Source organism: Lithobates pipiens, unplaced genomic scaffold, assembly GCF_037356315.1.
Source record: "Lithobates pipiens isolate NorthernLeopardFrog02 unplaced genomic scaffold, aLitPip1_a1.2 Scaffold_10, whole genome shotgun sequence".
Lineage (NCBI taxonomy): Eukaryota > Metazoa > Chordata > Amphibia > Anura > Ranidae > Lithobates > Lithobates pipiens.
Genome location: NW_027507686.1, coordinates 200,616,944 through 200,640,528, shown reverse-complemented (window position 1 = coordinate 200,640,528; position 23,585 = coordinate 200,616,944). Strand labels below are relative to the sequence as shown.

At 41.9% G+C, this 23,585-nt stretch overlaps 1 protein-coding gene across 3 annotated transcripts in view; it reads right to left on the bottom strand.

Annotated features, from left to right (window-relative positions):
• The window catches only part of BBOX1 (gamma-butyrobetaine hydroxylase 1), a 154,236-nt gene that overhangs the window by 68,105 nt on the left and 62,546 nt on the right, over positions 1-23,585 (bottom strand). For all 3 annotated transcript variants that reach the window (XM_077460841.1, XM_077460843.1, XM_077460842.1), the window contains exon 4: positions 13,328-13,526. In XM_077460841.1, the coding sequence (XP_077316967.1) occupies positions 13,328-13,526 (199 nt within the window). The remainder of the gene's footprint in view (positions 1-13,327; positions 13,527-23,585) is intronic.

The window sequence follows — 23,585 nt, the reverse complement described above, 5'->3', positions numbered from 1 at the left end:
TGTTACTAAACTGAACAGATCAATATCCCAGGAGTTTAATTGACTTGATGCTATACTCTGATTGAAAAATGTTCCTTTCATTTTTTTGAGCAGTGTATATAAATCCCAGCAAATTTTAAAACAATACGGGATCTATTTATAAAATATAAAATATATATAAATTTATAAAAAGTCACAGCCTTTGCATACCCGTCAAAAATAATCCCCATAATGTGTTGAATTTGTTTATGTCCTATGATTGACGGCTTTATTTTCGTCATTTAGTGGCCATAATGCAATATTTTTCTGATAGAGGTATTTCTAGAAAACATCACATTATGGCCATTGGATGGAGCCGACAATCATAGGAAATCAAGATATAAAAAACATTACTGGGATTATTTGTGACAGCTGTGAAAATGCTCTGACATTTGTACAGCAATTATTATAATTTTTTTTAATAAATAGACCCTTTTACGTTTTTTACTTTTATTATGGGGTGAAAAATTACCATTGCTGTTTCTTTTATATATATAATATGTGATGGTTTTAGGAATTTATAAAGGTATTGACGTCAATGCATATTTGTTTATGTAAGAAAGGAATGTATTAGATTTGTCATGGATTGGTTTCCATGAATAGACTGCACATGATATTTCACGTATGACGTGGAATGGATTTCTTTGGCTTGCCAATAAAAATACCAGGTACCAGGTTCATCATCTAGTCTCATTTCCTTCAGGAATTCCAGAAATGAACACACATCATCTGACAAATTCCAGATGTCAGTAAAATACGGGATGTTGTAAGGCATTAGTCATAGTTGGGCTAAGAACTACTTCATGGCTCCATGTACAATACAGGAAATGTGTCTATCACTTATAATTATTACCACCTCTGGCTGTACAATTTCATGTGGCAGCACGGACTGGGCCTTATGTTATGCTGTTACATATAATGTATGTGGACAATTGTTTGTGCTTGTAGCGTGATCTATCATATGTCCACAGCATGGAGACGGAGCTGTCACCGGCTGGTCCTAAAAACCAACTTCCAATCAAATGATCGCTGTGATAGGAGCCACCGTTGCTTCCCCTCTGAACAGCAATCTGTGGTGGATCACTATGCAATGGACAGCTCAATGGTGACTGGGAGGTGATCTTACCACCTGTTTTAACCCTGAAAGGCCCATACACCCGCAATCGTGTGCAGGATGGTTGTGGTGTTGGCCCATTCACTTGAATGGGTTGCATTGCGTGGCAGTACTGGCCATTGGAAAGCAACGGGGATATAATTAGGTTAAGCACTGTGGCTGGGGCATGTGTAAAACCTCCTCCAGCCACTGTGTTAGATTTAGGGGGGTGGTAAAACTGCACACTGTTGTTTCTGGGCTCTCAGTGGATACAAACAACCAATAATGCACACATATGTGATATCCCCATGAATATCATGAGTAGGGAAAGGGGTACAGCTTAATGTTGACTTATGGAAAAGTCAAAACCTAGTGTGGAGTCTGGGTGTAGGGCCAAGGGGTTCCACAGGGTCACACAAATAGATTTTTGTATATATCACACAAATTGATTTGAACAATAAAGCTGGCCATGCATAACTCCAACTTTGGAAAATTTCTGCTGAATTGGCTTCAATTCAAGATGCATTCCATCGGCACCACCAGGCTCAACAAAAGTCAATATATCAATCGACTTTTGCTGAAGGAGTCTTAGGCACTTGTTGGCCTGTGTATAATATAAAGAAAAAGAAGATCCCACATGCTCCGAACAGGTCCAACACAATTCAATTTTACAAAAAAATTTTGTAAAATAAAGTTCAGAGAGGGCAGGTATTGAGACACCCAGAGGCATCGGATACCAACGTTGGGAGATCAGCCATACAAGTACGTTTTAAGACACCACCTGCCGGAAGGGCAAATACTTACCTTCTTCTTTTACAGGCTATTCTTAGTTTCATTATGAGAAATTGGTGACCAGGTTACCTTAGGGCCCAATCTCACTTGTGTATTTTGATAATACCTGCTAAAACGCAGGCATTAACATATGTTGGCATAACACATGGCAATGTACTTGATCTATGCTTGATGTGTCGCAGTGCCATTCAATGTGAATACCACCCCAACGCATTTTACAGTAGAGCTTCACTTAAAAAAGAGGTCATGCACAATAGAGCACAAGGAAACCTTTTGAAAAAAGGGGTCATGCATACTTTTTTATCTGCTGTGGTGCATTGGCAGTTCGATCATAATGGCATACAAATTAATGAATGTCATAAGATCCCTTTCACATTGGGGGCGTTCTACAAGTGCTATAGCGTTAAAAATAGCGCCTGCAAACCACCTTAATACATCTGCTCCATTAACTCCAGTGTGAAAGCGAGCGGTGCGCTGGCAGGGCATCAGAAAAAGTCCTGTCAGCAGCTTCTTTGGAGCCGTGAAGGAGCGATGATCTCACCGCTCCTCCCCATTGAAATCAATGAGGCAGCGCTGCTATACCACTGGCAAAACGCTGCTATGGCAGGCGGATTTAAACTCTTTTTGGCCACTAGCAGGGGGTTAAAACCACCCTGCTAGCAGCAGAATAGCTCCACTAAAACAACGGTAAAGCGGCGCTAAAAATAGCGCCGCTTTACTGCTGATGCCTGTGGTGGCACAGCGTGAACAGAGTCTATTACACTTGCGCTAACCACCACAATGGAATTTTTTAGGCCTCTTGCACACTGCAGCTTGAAAAAGCTCAGTGCAGCATTTTTTTTACTGAGCCAAAATTGCTTACAATCACAAGCACATAAACAAGTGCAGCGTATTCTTGAGTAAAATAAAATAGAAAAATCTGCATTCCCGGTCAGTATTTTGCGCCAGTATATGCAAATGTGTGTGAATGCGTGCATATGAGCATAGATATTTACAAATTCTCCCTAGGAATGTATTGTGCTTGAGAATACGCAAATGTGCATATACTCACAAATACACGTATAAATAAGCGCAAAACAAACACCTGAAATTACATACAAAAAAGCAGTTGCTCAAACATCAGTACCGTGTGCAAGAGGCCTTAGGCTTGCCATACATGGTTTAAATGTAAGCTGGTTTAGCAGGAACTGGGTAAAATTTGAATCATTATGGAGTGTACCAAGTTGAATGATTGATCAACTTGGGTATAACCAGCCCACCAAATTTGCTTGCGATAATCACTAGCTTCACCTGGCAGGGACGGCTTCCCTCACCTTCCCCCTCCCCCCAGCTGGGAGAAGACAATTGCTCAGTAGTAGGGTTTTCCCTGTCAACACTGTCTGTGTTGATAAGGGAATCATGCAAATTTATTTCCCGCAATCTGTGGTTGCAGGAAAGAAATTTGCACCTATGGCCTGCCTTGGTATGAATTGACCTTTTAAAGCTCTAGGTCTTCTTCAATCAAATATACAATTCCTGCCGTTAAAAAAAGTTTGTCAAAATACAGTATTTGTAGAACTCCTTTTGGAAGGAAAATAGAGAAATCACTTCTTTCCATTTGACTCAAGTTGATTTTCCAGCATATAAGGCACTATAATGTATAGTTAGATGATGTCATTCAAAAGGATGTTAATCCCATATTTCAATTACACAGACTGCCAGTCTGAAGTTTAAGAACTATTTTTCAAGGATACTGTGAATATTGAATAAATATGTGCATTTCCTTCAGACATACTGTGCGTGTTCCATTATTGTCGATAATAATAACCAGGTCTGGGGCCCACCTAAAAGAATATTTTCCTACAGCTAATACTTAGCAGTCACTTCTGCAAGATACCATGTACACAGTGTCCTAATGAAATGACAAGGCACCCCATGTAGAATAATTTTTTTGGATGAAATTGCAATTATAGGAGTGCTAGAATGGAAACATTGCTATTGTTCAATGGAAAGTTTTGACCTTTCAAGTACACAATTTATTGAAAATACAAGTTTCAAATTGGTAGCAGCTCACATGTCTGATGTTTAGAATGTTTGATGGCGCGTTACAACTCAACAAACAGTGCTCAGCAAATGGTTAACTCCCCTCCTTATATGTAGCAAAGCATGCTTGTTATACTCTGTGACAGTGGGGTCACTTTGGACACAGGGTGAATAAAAGAAACCCCCGATATGGTCTGTGATAGCCATATTCAAGGCTGTATATACATTGTATATAGATTGGATGTATACTGTATATGGGAGTTAAAGCGGTAGTAAACCCGCATTTTTTTTTTTTTTTTTTTAAAACCTGCAAAGCAAAAGGCATAATGAGCTAGTATGCACCGCATACTAGCTCATTATGAAATACTTACCTTAGAACGAGGCCCCGACATCTCGCCCGATCCACGCCGAGGAAGCCGACATGCTCCCTCGGCGTCTCTTCCGGGTATCGCGGCTCCGGCGCTGTGAGTGGCCGGAGCCGCGATATCGTCACTCCCGCGCATGCGCGCGGGAGATTTAAATCCGGCCGGACGAGCGCTGCCGGATTTTCGCGGAGAGAACCCCCTTGTGCGCATGCGCCGCTGCAGTCAGCGGCGCATACCGAGGGGAATATCTCCTAAACCGTACAGGTTTAGGAGATATTTTTTTTACCTACAGGTAAGCCTTATTATAGGCTTTCCTGTAGGTAAAAGTTAAAAAAGTGGGTTTACTTCCACTTTAAGTATCATTGCTGTGAGGAATTAAGTTGTTTTGCATTTCTATTGTTCATTTAAGTCTGTCCTTGTGTGTATTGTAAAGTGCCAGACAGACTGGCTGCCAACCCTTTGTGAAAAGATGTGTATTGGGTGGGATCGTTTGAAGCCTAGCAGACGTCAGGATGAGGTGTTGAGTCTTGGGATGTGTGGGTGGAGCTGGGCCCTTGTTCATGTTAAAGCATGTGCCTTGAATTGTGTATAAAGTTACAATGTTTCTCATTAACCACTTGCCGACCGCCGCACGACGATGTACGTCGACAGAATGGCACGGGCAGGCATATGGGCGTACCTGTACGTCCCTGCCTTCCCGCGGGTGGGGGGCCCGATCGGGCCCCCCCCGGTGCCTGCGGCGGTCGGTATTCGTTCGGGAGCGATCCGGGATGAGGGGGCGGCCATTCATTCATGGCCACCCCCTCGTGATCGCTCCCGACGAATGGAAATCCTTCGTGACATCACTTCCTCTCCTGTAATGTAAACACAGGAGAGGAAGTGATGTAATCTCTCCTCCGTGTCGGTATTTTTCGTTCCGGCACCGAGGAGAGAGGATCGGTGAGTTGCACCAACACGACACTTCACAGTAGAACATGCCAGGCACACTCACACCCCCCCTTTACCCCCCGATCACCCCCCCAATTACCCCTGCCCCCCCAGTCACAGTGACACCAATGCATTTATTTTTTTTGCATTGGTGTCATTTGTGACTGTAATAACTGTTAGGGCAGTTAGGGTTAGCCCCCTTTAGTTCTAATGTACCCCCCTAACCCCCCCCAATAAAGGTTTAACCCCGTGATCACCCCCCGTCGCCAGTGTCACTAAGGCTGGGTTCACATTGCAGCGGTTTATGAGAACGGATGTGATTCGCACCGCACTGCAGTGCAAATCACATCCGATCTCTGCGATTCGAGTTCAGCCATTCGCCGCACCCGCCGCACCCGCCGCAAATTCGCACGGGACCCTTTTTTTGGTCCGCAGCAGAATCGGATCGCATGGGTGTTCGCACCATGCGATCCGAGTTTGCAGATCGCACTGCAATATGCGAACTGATCTGGGGGTGTCATTAACATTTCACTGACACTCCCAGCAGTTCGCATAGGGCAGTGTGAACTGCCGCCGGGAGGCATGCGATGCGGGAACCCGCCGCGGATTCGTGGCGTTCCCGCATCGCTCCAGTGTGAACCCAGCCTAATAAGCGATCGTTTTTCTGATCGCTGTATTAGTGTCACAGGTGACGCTAGTTAGGCAGGTAGGTATTTAGGTTCGCCGCAGCTTTTTATAGCGCCAGGGACCCCCATATACTACCGCATAAAGCCCCCTGATTGCCCCCTAGTTAACCCTTTCACCAGTGATCACCATATAACTGTTACAGGTGACGCTGGTTGGTTAGTTATTTTTTTATAGTTTCAGGGCACCCGCCATTTATTACCTAGTCTCACTAGTGTACCCCTAAATTTAGGGGTGTCTACTTTCCAAAATGGGGTCATTTGGGGGGGGGTTTGTGCCATCTTGCATTTTATGGCCTTCAAAACTGTAACGCCCTTAGAAAGCCTGAAGGCGGTGCTTGGTTTTCAGGGCCCCGTACGCGGCTAAGCTCCCAAAAAGTCCCACATATGTGGTATCCCCATACTCAGGAGAAGCATCAAAATTTATTTTGGGGTGTCATTTCACATATGCCCATGGCATGCGTGAGCAATATATCATTTAGTGACAACTTTGTGAAAAAAAAAAAAAAAGTTTGTAATTTTCCCGCAACTTGTGGCAAAATATAAAATATTCCATGGACTCAACATGCCTCTCAGCAAATAGCTTGGGGTGTCTACTTTCTAAAATGGGGTCATTTGTGGGGGTTTTGTGCCATCTTGGCATTTTATGGCCTTCAAAACTGTAATAGGTAGTGAGGAGTGAAGTCAAATATTTGCGCCCTTAGAAAACCTGAAGGCGGTTCTTGGCTTTCGGGGCCCCGTACGCGGCTAGGCTCACAAAAAATCCCACACATGTGGTATCCCCGTACTCAGGAGAAGCAGCAGAATTTATTTTGGGGTGTCATTTCACATATGCCCATGGCATGCGTGAGCAATATATCATTTAGTGACAACTTTGTGAAAAAAAAATAAAAAAAAATTAAAGTTTGTAATTTTCCCGCAACTTGTGGCAAAATATAAAATATTCCATGGACTCAACATGCCTCTCAGCAAATAGCTTGGGGTGTCTACTTTCTAAAATGGGGTCATTTGTGGGGATTTTGTGCCATCTTGGCATTTTATGGCCTTCAAAACTGTAATAGGTAGTGAGAAGTGAAATCAAAAATTTACGCCCTTGGAAAGCCTGAAGGCGGTGCTTGGTTTTCGGGGCCCCGTACGCGGCTAGGCTCCCAAAATGTCCCACATATGTGGTATCCCCGTACTCAGGAGAAGCAGCAGAATTTATTTTGGGGTGTAATTTCACATATGCCCATAGCATGTGTGAGCAATATATCATTTAGTGACAACTTTGTGTAAAAAAAAAAAAAAAAATTTTTTTTTGTCATTATTCAATCGCTTGAGGCAAAAAAATAAAATATTCAATGGGCTCAACATGCCACTTATCAATTTCCTTAGGGGGTCTACTTTCCAAAATGGGGTCATTTGGGGGGGTTTTTACTGCCCTGCCATTTTAGCACCTCAAGAAATGAGATAGGCAGTCGTAAACTAAAAGCTGCGTAAATTCCAGAAAACGTACCTTAGTTTGTAGATGTGACAACTTTTGCGCAAACCAATAAATATACAGTTATTGACTTTTTTTTACCAAAGACATGTGGCTGAATACATTTTGGCCTAAATGTATGACTAAAATTGAGTTTATTGGATTTTTCTAATAACAAAAAGTAGAAAATATAATTTTTTTTCAAAATTTGCGGTCTTTTTACGTTTATATCGCAAAAAATAAAAATCGCAGAGTCAGTCAAATACCTTTAAAAGAAAGCTCTATTTGTGGGAAGAAAAGGACGCAAATTTCGTTTGGGTACAACATTGCATGACCGCGCAATTACCAGTTAAAGCAGCGCAGTGCCAAAGTGTAAAAAGACCTCTGGTCATTTACCAGCAAAATGGTCCGGTCTGAAAGTGGTTAATAAAGTCATTCCTACTACAGAAGAGACAGAGTGCGTCTCGTCTTTTTGCCAGAGGGGTCGGCTCCTATAGGAAAGGGTCATTTAGCTGTGGATATTGGTAGCGAGTGGATGTGTGTCTAGGAGAGGGAACATCGTAAACGGCGTTAACCCCCTTTATATTAGGGGTGCCGTTACATACTCATTGTGGAATTTAAGGGGGTTAATCCTCCACATTGTGTAAAAAGGCTATTTGATCCTATTTTCTCTTATTCTGACCCTTGTTTTACTGTCCTCAATGTATCTCCAGATAAAACAGAGACTTTGGTGTCACTCTGCACATGCTCAGTTTGGTGTGTATTGCTATAAAGTTTTTTTTTTTTTTTGGAGGGTGCATTTGATCAGCACAGGGCCAATCAGCACTGTCCAGACAGAGGGTCAGGGGTCATGCAGCCTCATAGGAGGGGTTGGAGGAGAGAGCTGTGGCAGAATCACCACTAGCATTTTGGAGGCGTGATGCAAGCTCCAACAACACTGAACCCTGCCCTGCATCCATCCCAGCTGCCAGCAGAGTTACCCAGTGCTCCACAAAGGAAAGCTCCCTGCCCATGCCTACTGGACCATGAGTCAGCGGTAATATGCACCTTACTGCTGGCAACCCTGTCCAACGAGGCCAAAACATTGCCTTCCACATGTTGGTAGAGAGCCCGAATGGCCTTCTGTGAAAAGAAATGGCGTTTTGGAACCTGCCACTGGGGTATAGTACATTCCACAAATTTAAAAAAGGGGGCAGAGTCTACCAGCTGAAAAGGCAGCAGTTGTAGTGCTAGAAATTTGGCCAAGTTAGCATTTCGAATCTGAGCATGTAGATGTCTGGGACCGAATTTATTTTTATGGTTCAGCAACTGGGGTAGGGAAATTTGCCTGCTAAAATCAGATGATGGTGTACTGCTAGCAGATTGGCTGCAAGTATTTGGGAAACCTATTGCTATACCTTCATTCCTCTCAGTGCAGGTTTTTGAGAGGACTGGGGTATATTAGGGCTGGAGATCCCAAATGAGGAGCAAAGAGAAGTCGGCTTTTCTTTGATGTGGGTCTTTCAAGTGCTGTTGCCAATGGACTGCATAGCAGGTCGTCATATGTCTGGTCAAGCATGTGGTGCCCAAGCGGCTGCTGTTCTGGCCATGCTTGATCCGCATCAGACATAGGTTGCAAACATCAACGGTGTGATCTGCTGTACACACGTTGAAAAAAGCCCACACCAAGGAACTTTGTAAAGTCAGAGGGGAGTCAGCAGTGCCCCTGCACCTGCGGTGTGATGCAATAGAGTGGCTGCCCTTAAGTTGCCCCCTAGAGGACATCCTGCCTCATTGGAGTTGTGCCTCCTTCTCCTCCTCCTCCTCTATTTCTCAGGCATCCAAGTACAGTCAGTGACCTCATCATCCCTTCCCTCCTGGTCACTGGAGCAAACTTGGCAGCATGCTGCAGCTGGAGGAACATGAATGCCTGTTTCTTGTCCTTCTTGGGCACTCCCTCTTTCTAGGCTCACGTTACTCCCTTCCTCAACCTGGGAACCAACATCGGGCCTTCAAATCACTGTGCAACCTCCAGCAGCATGTACCTGACACTGTGGTCGAATAATTCTGGCATGATGGTGGGGCTACAGAAGGAGTGACTGTAGACAAGGAGCCAGTGGAATAGGCCACTTGGGCAGGGGCTTTGGAAGGCAAACTATTTTGAGCCTGGGTGACAGAGGATGAGGAGAATGAGCACAGGTTTGTTATCCACTCCACCAACTCTTCTGCATATTCTGGCTCAATAACACAGCCAGCAGCAGAAAAAAGGACAAGCGTGCCCCACGGCCAACTGCAGAGGATGCACCATGTCCACGACAAGCACTGTTGACAGTAGACACCGAGGCTGATTGCCCTCTGTTAGTGGCCTGTGAGCGTCTGCCTCTCCTTGGTGGCCTTCTGGACATAATGTATATTTTGTTTTGCAACACCACACTACACTGTATTAGATACTGTGTACACCGCCTGCACTTTATTAGCAACTGTACTACAGCTGAACTGTATTATGTACTGTGTGCACCACCAGAAATGCAGTATAAACTGTACACACTGTATTAGATACTGTGTACACCGCCTGCACTGTATTAGAAACTGTACAATGGCTGTACTGTATTTTATACTGTGTACACCACCAGAAGTGTAGTAGACACTGTACACACTGTATTAGATACTGTGTACACTGGATGCAGAGTATGTGTATAAATATATACACACCAGACTATATAGATATATATCGATATATATACATACCTGTATATATTATAATACATTGCCTGCACTGACTGAATATAGAGTAAACACTGAATATATAGTCTATGCTAAATACATATATAAATAAATAAATAAATAAATAAATATCAAATACACTGCCACTAACTGAATACTCTAAACCAAGCTATCTCTCTACTCACACCAACAACACTACACACAGCCGCTGTGTAAGCTGCCTTACATAGTGTGGGGCATGGACTTAGTCCCCCTGAGCCATGGTTGGCCAAAGGCACCCTGCCTTTGGTCAATTATGGCTCTCTTAGCACAGGGCGCTGTGATTGACCAAAGCATGCAGGTCAGATGCATGTTTTGGCTAATCATCATACAGTAATGCACTGCGATCTCGAAGTGCATCATCGGGCGTTCCGTGGTGCTCCAATTGGCCGTGAACTCCCCATAATGTTCACTCTACTGCGAATGGGTGAACACTCGATGTTCAAGTTGAACTTATGTTTGACCCGAACTTTAAGCTCATCCCTACTGGGAGCGTGCTTTCAGCACAAATGCATGAATGCATGCGTCATGCGATATGTGGCACCTTGGAAGAAGTCCCACCCTCATGATACCCCATATTTGTGTGAGCTTGGCATCAATTAGTTACCATGTTGATAAGCAGGGAAAAAAGCAACCAAGGAAAGTATAGGCAGATCAAACTTCAGCTTTCATTACAAAGTTTTTGACTTGTTTGAAAAAGTGCTTGAAATGGATGAAAAATTACATATTACATGAAAAAGTTGTGTGCAATGTGTTACCAAACAAATAGTGAATAAGGTCAACTAATATTTCTACATCTTCTTTGGTTGCTCAAATATGTCAAATATTTATCTCCCACATTTATTTTTTATGATTGATGAGAAGCCAGAGCATCTGCATTTATTTTTAGTCTGCAGTAATAGTTACAAAACTACAAAGTACAGAGCACTGGACTAATTCCCACAAATTACATAAATAAAAGTTTGTTCATCCAGCAACTTTTGATTTTATGTATAGTTTTATAGTATATTAGGGATGAGTTTCAATTTCAGGCTGAACATAGTTTGGACTTGAACCTAGCGCGTCCGCAGTTTGACCAAATAAATGGTCACATTTGGTCAGTTTGCCTATCCAACAGTGGTGGCTGGTGCTTAATATTTTTGAGGAGGGTGGGTGACAAACAAACCTGCCCCCCTCACTCGCACAACCACCAATACCCCCCCCCCCCGCAGGAGACGGACAGGAAGGCGTAGTGCTCTGCGCCCCAAGCTCATCCTTTTTCACCCCAATCACGTGTTTAAAAAAAGAACCCTGGTTGGAATCCATGCGTGCTGTGCCCTGCATGAAGATTAGGGGCCGGGTGCATGGATTAGGGGGGCCCCTGTGCCCTGCATAAGTGGCCACCCCTCCTATCCAAACCTTTGTCTGATGTTTGTATAGAAAGTTTGCAATTTGGCGTCAGTAGCATTAATTCTGCTAAATGAAAAGACAGATACTTGGCAGATTCTTTTTGTAAACAAGTTAACAGCAATTTTGGGTAACATCATCGTCCAAATACGATCATAATAACATGTGGTCAGTGATGTCACCCAGGATCCCCACTGGTTTGTTTACATACAAATTCATCAAGGATCTGTCATTTGCGACAGAAGTACTGTAGCAGCTGTTGAAGATCGCTGTGTGCGATGGGTCATCGTTCTGACAGTCAACATCATTGGACGACATGCTTGTTGTTGGATTTACATCGTAGGACACGGTTTATTTATTAAATATTTTATAACTTTTTTACCTCATGTGAATGAATAAAATTGTATCCTATTCTTATTTATGCAGGGGATATCATAAGTCATGATCATAAGTTAGTCAGATATCTGGAGGCCCCCTTATTTTAAAGGGTCATCCAGATTCTGAGTCCTACATGCCTTTTAGAGTACAGGATATAAAACAAAATTTACATCCCTTTTTCACAAGCTTTCTTTTGGTGGTATTTGATCACTTCTGCGTTTTTTATTTTTTGCGCTATAAACAAAGAAAGAGCGACAATTTTGAAAAAAACACATTATTTTTTACTTTTTGCTATAATAAATATCCGCCAAAAATATATATAAAAAAAGATTTTTTTCCTCAGTTTAGGCCAATATGTATTCTTCTACATGTTTTTGGTAAAAAAAATAGCAATAAGTGTATATTGATTGTTTTTTATTAGTAATGGCGGCGATATCCGATTTTTATTGGGACTGTGACATTATGGCGGACACATCGGACAATTTTGACACTATTTTGGGACCATTGTCATTTATACAGCTGTCAGTGCTATAAAAATGCATTGATTACTGTGTTAATGACACTGCCAGTGAAGGGGTTAACCACTAGGGGGGTGACAAAGGAATTAAGTGTGTCCTAGGGAGTGATTCTAACTGTGGGGAGATGGGCTTCAAGTCACATGACAGCGATCACAACTCCCGATGACAGGGAGCAGTGATCTCTGTCATGACACAAGCCAGAACGGGGAAGTGCCTTGTTTACAACAATGGCAGGGTACCTGCAAGGAAGGGATAACGAAAAAGTTTCACTACTCTTGCAAGACATCTTGTCCCCATGTTGATAGAGTCAAGGGCCTCATGTCAAAATTCTGTCCCCCAAAAATAAAGTGGTGGCCAGTGGGGTCCCATTGAAATCTGGAAGTCCCTGTATTAGTAAAAAAAAAAGAGTAGCAATAAATGTCCCGGATGTAAATCACATCAATTACGATGAGCTGTCGACACGATGACCCACTGCACCTGACGATGTTCACTCACCACCACTCCCATTGCAAATGACAGGTTCCCACTGGCTTCTGCATGTAAACAAAGGGGCTGCATATGTGAGGCAATGTCATAGGTCAAATATGGCTACTGTTGTTAAATGATAGGCCCTCTTGTTTTTTACATGTTTGTTTTAAATAGAAGCCGGCCGGGGATCTGTCATTCAGAGTTGGTAGTGCTGCCGCTGCTAAATGGCAGATTACTGGACACTGTTAAAGGATTTGTGTATTTTTAATGTTGCCTGTAAAGCCTCATTAAAAGACCCCCTACCAGCTGAACAGTATTTTTTTAACTTTTGTTGCATTGGTATACGGTATGTCCTTGGAGTGCCCAGCTACCCATGCACTATAATACAAGTTAGAAAGCCAAATCTACTGCTGTAGACAACTCTTTTACTTTTTTATATCTCTAGTTTTTAGGAATCAGAATTGATGATTAATTACCCATAAAAGGTATGTCTCATGTATCCAATCCTCTTTCCAAGTGTAACCAACTCTCCTTGTCTGACAGGTGCTCCTTCCAAGATTACAATTCCCAGTTTTTTCAGGGTACACAACCACTTGAAGGCTGTCTGGTCACAATGTAGAACATCTTCGTAAGACAACGTAGGGATTTTCAGGTCACTACCCCAGTACTCATGATCTGTAAGGACAGTAAATAGTAATATACACAATTACAATGCTCACTCAGATTGCTCATTCAGCTATATAACATCATCTGCCTGTAACACAATTTGTGGGTGCTCTGTATTTTTCATATTTTCTTTCTTAAGCCTCATACACACAATCAGATTTTCTGCAGACAAAACCTCAGACTTTTGTCCGAAGGCGTGTGCCTGGATTTTGTCTTGCATACAAATGGCAAGGAATTGTCGGGCAACAAACACAAACGTAGTGACGTACTATGTGGTTTTTCAGCTCTTTAGTGCCACCCTTTGGGCTCCTTCTGCTAATATCATGTTAGTAGAAGTTTGGTGAGTGTTGATTCGCACCTTTCATTTTGCACTTTTCATTTCGTGCTTTTCAGTTTGTTTCTGAATGGTCATTCGTCAACCAGACATGTTGTGGAATTGGAGGAGATAATGTGTTATTTATTATTGGCTCTGGAGTTATTGCTTTGACCCAAGTTCAGTCCAGGAACAGAAGGAGGAGGATTTCTTGGACCAAAAATTGATTGCTTTATTAATCGTGACCAATTATGTCATATGCCTTTGCCGCGGGAGCTCCAGGAGAATAATCCGGATGATTTTTGGAATTATCTCCGGACGATGGACCCCTGCTTTCACCAACTCTTGCCATTGCTGACCCTCTATATTAAGAAGCAGGACACATGCATGAGGCTTTTATTTTATTTTTTGGTTGAATAATAATTATTTAATTTGTTATATTTTCTATATTTTTGGATGCACAGAGTGCACTTTTTGGTTAAGTTCTATTGGCAGATAGCATGTCTAATTTTATTTATTTCTTCTTTTTTAATGCACAATAAAAAAAGTGGAGAATAATACTTGTTTTACTTCAAATGACAGTTTGGGAGTAGGCAGTTCCATTTAAAGAAAATTAAATGAAATATTGACAAGGGACACCAGCATAGTTGTATCTTTGATCTTAAAGCGGGAGTCCGCCGCTTTTTTTTTTTTAAAAGCCAGCAGCTACAAATACTGCAGCTGCTGACTTTTAAAATAGTGACATTTACCCGCCCAGCGCGCCCGCGATGTCCTCACCCGAAGCCGATCTCTCGATCGTCTCTCGGGTGCTGCCGCCGCCATCTTGGGTATGGGAATCAGGAAGTGGAGCCTTTCGGCTTCATTTCCCGGTTCCCTACTGCGCATGCGCGAGTCGCCCTGCGCAATAAGGATGGTCCCCGCTGTCTCTGGGATCCGTGTGTTTCCCAGCAGGCAGCGGGGGACTTTCGGAAAGGGGCGTAGATTCTGCGGAAAGGGGTGTACCTTCTGCAGAATTTACGCCGGAAGTGGGTGCAGATACCTGTACTGTATAGGTACCTGCACCCCCCTCCCCCCTGAAAGGTGCCAATTGTGGCGCCGGAGGGGGGGAGGGTTCCAATGAGCGGAAGGTCCACTTTAGGGTGGACCTCCACTTTAAAAACTACAGGATAATGTTGAGGTAAAAAAAAAAAAAAAAAGCATAATAATATTATTCTTAATATCACTAGAAAAAAAAGCCTTTGAAAATTAGTTTGCAATAACTCCATCAGTATCACCAGCAAAGCAGCTTCATTATTATCCCATTAAAGAAGAAGAGAATGTGCGCTGCATTTTGAGATTTCATAATTTGCCACGTCACGAATGTTAATTCTCTGTTACGAATGTTAGTTTACAAGACCGACCGCTTCTGGCTCGTCCTTGCTTCCAAGAATTCGCGTTTGTACTTTGACTTTTGTCTAACGGACTTGTGTACACGCGTTTGGAAAATCCGAGAACAGGCATTTGTCTGTGGAAAAATGTTAAAGCCTGACATCCAATATCTGTCCGTGGAAAATCCGACAATTGTCTGATGGAGCGTACAAACGGTCAGATTTTCCGCCAACAGCCTGCCATCACACATTTCCCGTCAGAAAATCTGATCGTGTGTACGCGACTTTTGTCACTAATTCCCCTTTTTCACGGTTTTGCACTTGTTCCTATGTATTTGACCCTATTCAATTTGTGAAATGCTGATTCTTGTCTCCGATGAGCTGTTGAGGAATGGAGCTTGCAAAAGGAACCATCCTTTAACTGTAAATGTGTCACAGTAAATGCTTGCACAGTCAAGAAGAAAGGTTGCCTAATGTGCCTATATTGATGACAATGGGCAACCTTTTCTAAAAAAAAAAAAAAAAAAAGATCCAGCATTGCTAAAAGTAGCAGTGCGAGAGAAGTCTTGCCTAAATAAACTACCCACTGGATTCATACATCTCTTGGGGACTCCATGGAAGAGATGGACTGTATGCCCAGCTTTGCTTCTGCCCAACCTGGAACCCCTTTGCTACAAAATTTGTCTTCCCACTCTCTTCTGTTGCATTCTTCTTCACAATATAAAATAAATAAAACATTCAGTAGAGGACCACCTTGTATGTGTAAGTGTGCAACGTTGCAAGTCAAATGCAGAGACTAGAGTCCCAAGAGACATAAAGAAAATACAGATTCATTTCTTTATTAGAAAAGAATTTCGGCAAAATTATTTTGAATGGAAGCTTTCAATTGTACTCAAAATTGACTTGAAAAAAAAAACAAAAAAACAAAATCTATTTATTTTTTTAGAGGTTGTACAGTTTTTGGGGGTGCATTGTTTTATTTTTTTTATTTCTTTAGTGTTTTTTTCACTTGTGTTTTATTTATTTTGTTATTTAAAGGGGTTGTAAAGGTTAGTTTTTTATTTTCTAAATGGGTTCCTTTAAGCTAGTGCATTGTTGGTTCACTTATCTTTTCCTTCGATTTCCCTTCTAAATGTTTTTTTTCTTTGTTTTCCTTGTCTGAATTTCTCACTTCCTGTTCCTCCTCAGTAAGCTGTTCTGGCTGACTAACCACCACTCGGATGATGGTGTGAAGTTCACTGAGGAGAAACAGGAAGTGAGATATTCAGACAAAGAAAAAAAACATTTAGAAGGGAAATCGAAGGAAAAGGTAAGTGAACCAACAATGCACTAGCTTAAAGGAACCTATGTAGAAAATAAAAAATGAACCTTTACAACCCCTTTAATTGTAATTTGTGTCCTGGCACTTTCAGTTATGCATTCTATGCAATAAGATAAACATCTTCAGTGTGTAGCAGCCTCCCTCAGCCCCCCTAATACTTACCTGAGCCCATCCCTATCCAGCGATATTGCACAAGAGACTCGGCTGCCCGGGACTCTCTTCCTCATTGGCTGAGACAACAGCAGAGTGCCATTGGATCCTGCTGCTGTCAATCAAAGTCAATGAGCCAATGGGGAGAGGGAGGAGGTGGGGCCTAGCCAGTGCTTGAATGGACACACGGAGCTGTGGCTTGGCTCGGGTGCCCCATTGCAAGCTACTTGCTGTGGGGGCACTCGTCAGGAGGGAGGGACCAGGAGAGCCGAAGAGGGACCTGAGAAGAGGAGGATTGGGACTGCTCTATGCAAAACTACTACACAGAGCAGGTAAGTATAACATGTTTGTTAATTTTAAGAAAAAAAAAACTAGACTTTACAATCACTTTAATTTAACCTTCCCTATAGACCCCAATGCATTTTGCCAACATGGCAACATTTGCTGAAATCTCCCATATTTGATTGCCAATCACTACCCTTTATACTCACCAAAAACAGGCATACAGTGGTTGATTTACTAAAGGCAAATAGACTGTTCACTTTGCAAGTGACGTTGCACTCTGCAATGAGATTCTCCCCGTAGCTTAGTAAATGCGGTGAAGCATACTGATCATGTGCAGCATTTTGCTTGCACATTATTGGATGATGGAAGTCATTACATTCAATAAGCTCTAGATAAAATTCCCATGCAAAGTTCAACTTCCCTTGCAAAGTGAACAGCCTATTTGCCTTTAGTAAATCAACCTCAAAATATTTTAGGGTAGACACACCTTTTAAATATGTCATCCCAAACAAATATTTACAGGTGTCAAAAACAATCCTTGATCCTCAAATTATTTCCTTTTGTCCTTGCACGTGTTTAGTAGAATTTGCTTATATAATTTATTTTTTTCTGGTGCCCCTTGATCATCTCTATTTCTAAGTACAGCTCTTCCATGGAAAAGGTTTAATGATACCAGAAATCAGTATATCCTTGTTTGTTTTCAGAAAGCTTTCAAAAGCTCATGTTTATGGAGGCAACAGCAATTTTGGAGAACTTCCTTTGACAGAGATAAATCCATGGCAGAGATATGTAAACACTTCAGGACATGTGAAAAATTACATCTGATGGCTTACACATGCTGAAGCTATTCATAAAACCCTCCCACCGAAAAAGAATGTAAACGATAGTTATATAATATATGCATGGTGTCATAAGCAGTAGGATAAAAAAAATGAAGGCTAGTCCAAGACTAATTCAGTTTGGGATGGGTTCCAGTGGGTTGACTGACTCTTGAAAACTCGAGTAATGAGATTTATTCAAAGCATTGTCTTCACCCTCTACCATAATAAAATTGTTAGGGTATCTGGACATCGCACTTACGAAGAAGAAGAATTTATGAGAACGAAAGTGAAACTACACATTAGATTTGTAATGACCACAAATGTTTTGGTGGAATTAGATCTTTTATTGGATAACTAGAGGTTCAAGAAACCAACGTTTGGCTAGCAACTACACAAAACTGAAATTTTACTTTGGGTTGCCTTTAAGTAAAAGGAAGATAACGGTATAGGCATACCTTGCAACCTCCCCTTATTTTGGGGACTGCCCCATAGTGGAACTAAATCAATTTTAGTGTATTTTTACTGAAAATATAGGTCTGAAAAAAAGTTACACAAATATTATGTGACACGTGTAGCACTGGCACCTGACGAGCAGGTGCTATTGTTTTTGTAAATTTAAGTTGCCTGAAGCCACAGTTGGGATTATTTCTCAAAATTTCTGGTTTCAATACCAGTCCAGCTGGGTTGCCCTGGGTTCTCCTTGACCGCTGGTGTCGCCTTCACCGTCGGCAAGAGTAGAAACGTTTTTAGCTGGATGCATTGAATGCCACTTATTTCTCTGAACCAGCCCAGGGGGAGTGTTTTCCTGCTGTGCATTCTGGGGGGGTGGTATTTAACCTCCCTGGTGGTATGATTAGTTCTGATTTTAGGTGCTGAAAGCAGTACAATTATTTTGCATGGAAATTTGGCTTTTTATATTGTAGGCCTGCAATTCTTAGGAATAACTCTCTTAAATCTGTTCAAACCAGAGTCTACCAGACATCCCGGGTATGATAAAATTTATAATATAATAAATAATGATAATAAATAATAATAAAAAATATTCAATAATACAATCAAATCCAAAAACGCTGAAATTTGCTCATTTGCAGAATTGTCGCTGTCATTAGATTTAGTGTTTGATGACGAATTTCCCCACAAATCGCTATCGCTCAATTCTGCAAGTGGTTATAATTTATTATCGCTGTTTTCTAGTTGGTCTAAAATCACTTTTGACTTAAAGGGACACTTTTTGGTTGCTATGGACAATCTCCAAATTCCAGGCAGAAAAAACTGTATTTATTATATAAAAGTGCATGCAGGGCACTGGGCAGACCACTAGGGACAAAGGGGGTGTGTATTTTTTTTATACAGTACTGTAATCTGTAAGATCACAGTACTGTGTGTGTTTTGTGTGTTTTTACTTTTTTGAATTTGGCGCCGATCTCCGCTCCCGTGCGCCGTAACGTCGCAGAGAACGGAGCTCGGCGGCACTTGGGCACTGTGTGAATCGAGCGGAGGACAGCTGGATCACACAGCGTGGAGGACATCACTGGATCCAGGGGACAAGGTAAGTAAGTCTCCCTGTATCCAGTGATGCGATCCCGAGTCTGGCTCTGGGTTACCGCTTATGGTACTGAAATCCAGACTCGGGATCACCGCCAGGGAGGTTAAGGTACCGACGCCATGTTGGAGGGGGATTATTTGCTATCTGTTTGGTTCTGGGGGTCCTCCTGACAACTACAATACATGCGCCTTTTCTCATGCTTTATCTCGTTAAAAACACTGCATGTGCAGAAAAAAAAAATGATTATTTGCCAGAAATGCAATGCGCATCTGCCCTGCTGTTTGAGCAACCAACACACTGCCTTTACTACACTAGAATCCCAAGACATGTCACCTGCTTGGCCCAGTTATCTTCTGGAGGACTGTAGATCTCTCCCCAGTATGTTATGGTTGTCAGCTCAAACAGGACGTTTGACTCTCTCTCTAAAAAAATGTTAGCATATCAATGAGTATTTTTCTATACTTTCTGAAGTTTTGAAGAGATATGAACTTTAGTTTTCTATCAAAGTTGTAAGACTGGATAGTTTCCAGCATGCATTATCAAAAACAAATCCAAAATAATTACTTTGACCACGATAAGCTGCAAGAAGATTTACTGGCTGGGTGCACTTCAGTATATTACATCCATTTAAACTTTTACACTGCACTGTTCAAATACTTTACATTCCAGAAAAACTTTTGGGATATATTTTGGCTATTCTTATCTACTTTCTGACTATTTACTGAAATTATCCATAGCAATGCTTTTTCCCCAGCCACTCTATTCCAGTTTTGGTTTAACTCAACAGGATATCATCAGTTTAGAAGAGGGATAGCTCCTGATTGCATGAACATAAGTGATTATCTCTTCTAGGTCTGAAACCTGTAATGACCCCTCTGGAATTCACTACTGGGTTTTCCTGCTGAGTTCAGCTATCCTTGTCAATTAAACCAATCAGAGCATTCTCCAAAGAGACCTGGTCTTGGGAGCCAAGTTATTTGTATAAAAGACATACAAAGAAGAATATTTTGTCAGCTTTTCAGATGCTATTACTCTAACATTAAGCCTTTTACTGAGACTTGGCCAATATCCATTACAAGTCCTACAAACAGATCTATGTGACTGGCTCATAACGTGGATTGGTTGCTATTCCACTGGTCCATTATTGCATGTTTTCTCTAATGTTATAGCCTTTCCCGGGTCATACGTAATTATAATTTTTTTATTTTGTGTGTGCTTTGGCTATTTGACCCATTGAGAAGCTTTATAGTAAATGCTTGAGGGCTTGTTCACACCATGGTTCTTTAGATGCATTACTAATGCTAGTATTCCTAGCAATACCAGGTTCACATATTTTTTGTATTTTATATATATTTAAATGCTTATGTTATTTTGAAAAAGATTTTAAAGTGGAGTGCCACCCAAAAATGGAACTTCCGCTTTAAGTGTAGGAGACCCCTGACATGCCACACTTGGCATGTCATTTTTTTGGGGGAAGAACGGTTAATCTGTTTTTATGGGCACCCAGCATCCACTTCCTCCTCTGGCTCTGCGGCGCCAGGAGGAAGTTCACCTCTCCCCCCTTCCTCCCTGCAATCTTCAGGGACATGTCACAGGTCCCAGAAGATTGCCCGGCCATTCACATGCACGGCTCGGACATAAGCAGTGCGCGCCCGGCTGTGAAGGCACAGCCGGGCACCCACAGTTAGAATGCCTGCACCTCGAAGAGGAGGAGGAGAGTTGCAAGGCTTCCTGCACCCGCATCACTGGACCGTGGGACAGGTGAGTGTCTGATTATTTAATGTCAGCAGCTACACTTTTTGTAGCTGCTGACTTTTAAATGGGTGGAACTCTGCTTTAAAATGTAATAATAGGTACGATAACAATATTGTATTCAGCAAAATATGTCAATCCCATTATCCTTTTAGAGACTTTAAGACCTATTTCAATGACACTATCGATTTGATGTTAGTCAATCTTAGCACTGTATTTCTAATATTTAGTGTAATACTTTGTCATATTTTTCCTTACTAGGAAATCTTATACAGTATCTCACAAAAGTGAGTACACCTCTCACATTTTTGTAAATATTTTATTCTATCTTTTCATGTGACAACACTGAAGAAATTACACTTTGCTACAATTTAAAGTAGCGAGTGTACAGCTTGTATAACAGTATAAATTTGCTGTCCTTGCAAAATAACTCAACACACAGCCATTAACCACTTCAGCCCGGAAGGATTTACCCCCTTCCTGACCAGACCACTTTTTGCGATTCAGCACTGTGTTGCTTTAACTGACAATTGCGTGGTCATGCGACATGCCTCCCAAACAAAATGGATGTCCTTTTTTCCCCACAAATAGAGAGTTATTTTGGTGGTATTTGATTACCTCTGCGGTTTTTATTTTTTGCGCTATAAACAAAAAAAGTGACAATTTTGATAAAAAACACATTATTTTTTACTTTTTGCTATAACAAATATCCCCCAAAAATATATAAAAAAAAAAATGTTTGTTCCTCAGTTAAGGCCGATACATATTCTTCTACATATTTTTGGTAAAAAAAAAATCGCAATAAGTGTTTATTGATTGGTCTGGGCAAAAGTTATAGCAGCTACAAAATAGGAGATAGTTTTATGGCATTTTTATTAATAATTTTATTTTTACTGTGACTGTGACATTATGGAGGACACATCAGACAATTTTGACACATTTTTGGGACCATTTGCATTAATACAACGATCAATGCTATAAAATTGCATTGATTACTGTAAAAATGTCACTGGCAGTGAAGGGGTTAACCACTAGGAGGCGGGGAGGGATTAAGTGTGTCCTAGGGGAGTATTTCTAACTGTCTGGGGGATGGGCTGTGTGTGACGTGATCCTGTCACTAGGCAGAACAGGGAGATGCCAATGTAAACAGCTGTTCTTGAGCTCTGTGACATGATCATGGGCCGCAGTCGAGGCCGCAGGTCCCGCGGGCATGGTCACGGAGCTCGCGGCAGGCACGCGCACGGCAGGAAATTCAAAGTAACGCACAGGTACGTTACTTTGCCCAGTTGTGTCATTCTGCCGACGTATATTTGCCGACGGTGGTCGGCAAGTGGATAATGTCTAAATGTTGTCTGGCAACATAAGTGAGTACACCCCTAAGTGAAAATGTCCAAATTGAGCCCAAAGTGTCAATATTTTGCGTGGCCACAGTTATTTTCCAGCACTGCCTTAACCCTCTTGGGCATGGAGTTCACCAGAGCTTCACAGGTTCCCACTGGAGTCCTCTTTCACTCCTCCATGACAATATCACAGAGCTGGTGGATGTTAGACCTATGTTTCGCCAACTTCCTGAAGAGCCATTCACAGCGAAACATAGGTCGGCGCGGAGGATCCGTCATCCCAACCATGACACTACCTGCCTGGAGTTTGCATGTTCTCCCTGTGCCTGCGTGGGTTTCCTCTGGGTACTCCGGTTTCCTCCCACACTCCAAAGACATGCAGGTAGGTTAATTGGCTTCAGTCCAAAATTGGCCCTAGTATATGAATGGGGACCTTGGATTGTGGGCTCCTTGAGGGTAGGGACCAATGAGAGTGTGCAATATACAGGAATAGGGACAATTGTAGACACTCACTCAGGTTGAACTGGATGGACTGGTGTCTTTATTCAACCTTACTAGCTATGTAGCTATGTAGCTATGTAGCTATTTCCGGGGTTCCATATTTGATACCCCACACCAGGCTTTGCATCTTCGGTGGAGGACATGGAACAAACACTACTCCCAGGGATCAGCTGAATCACACTCTGTTTACACCTAGTGCCAGGCCAGGCACTATCACATGTGAGTGTAACTGCTATCATCGCTGCTGTTTTTACTTTATTAAAAATTACTACACTATGAGACTTTCATCCGTGTCACGTAAGGAGTAATTTTTTACATTCTAGCTCCTTCCTGGGTGGCCATTGGAGTGGATTCATGCCATTAGTGGAACCAATCTGGGGTTCCCAAAGTGTTTCTTGACCATCCTGTAAAAAGTGGTCAAACAGCTCTGGTGAGTGAATATGTAAAAGTGTCCCTCGCGTTACAGGAGTAACTAATAAAATGTACCTATCTACAGAGATGTAGTGATAATTCTAAATAAAACCAGCAGCAAAAACTAGTAGTGTTCACAATAACACAAATAAAACAAGTGCAAATATAAAGTGATATTGCGCAGTAATAAAAATCACTCTAAAACATTGAATGGATTCCACTAAGGGATAAATAAAGTGCCATAATATTAAAGTGCAAAAA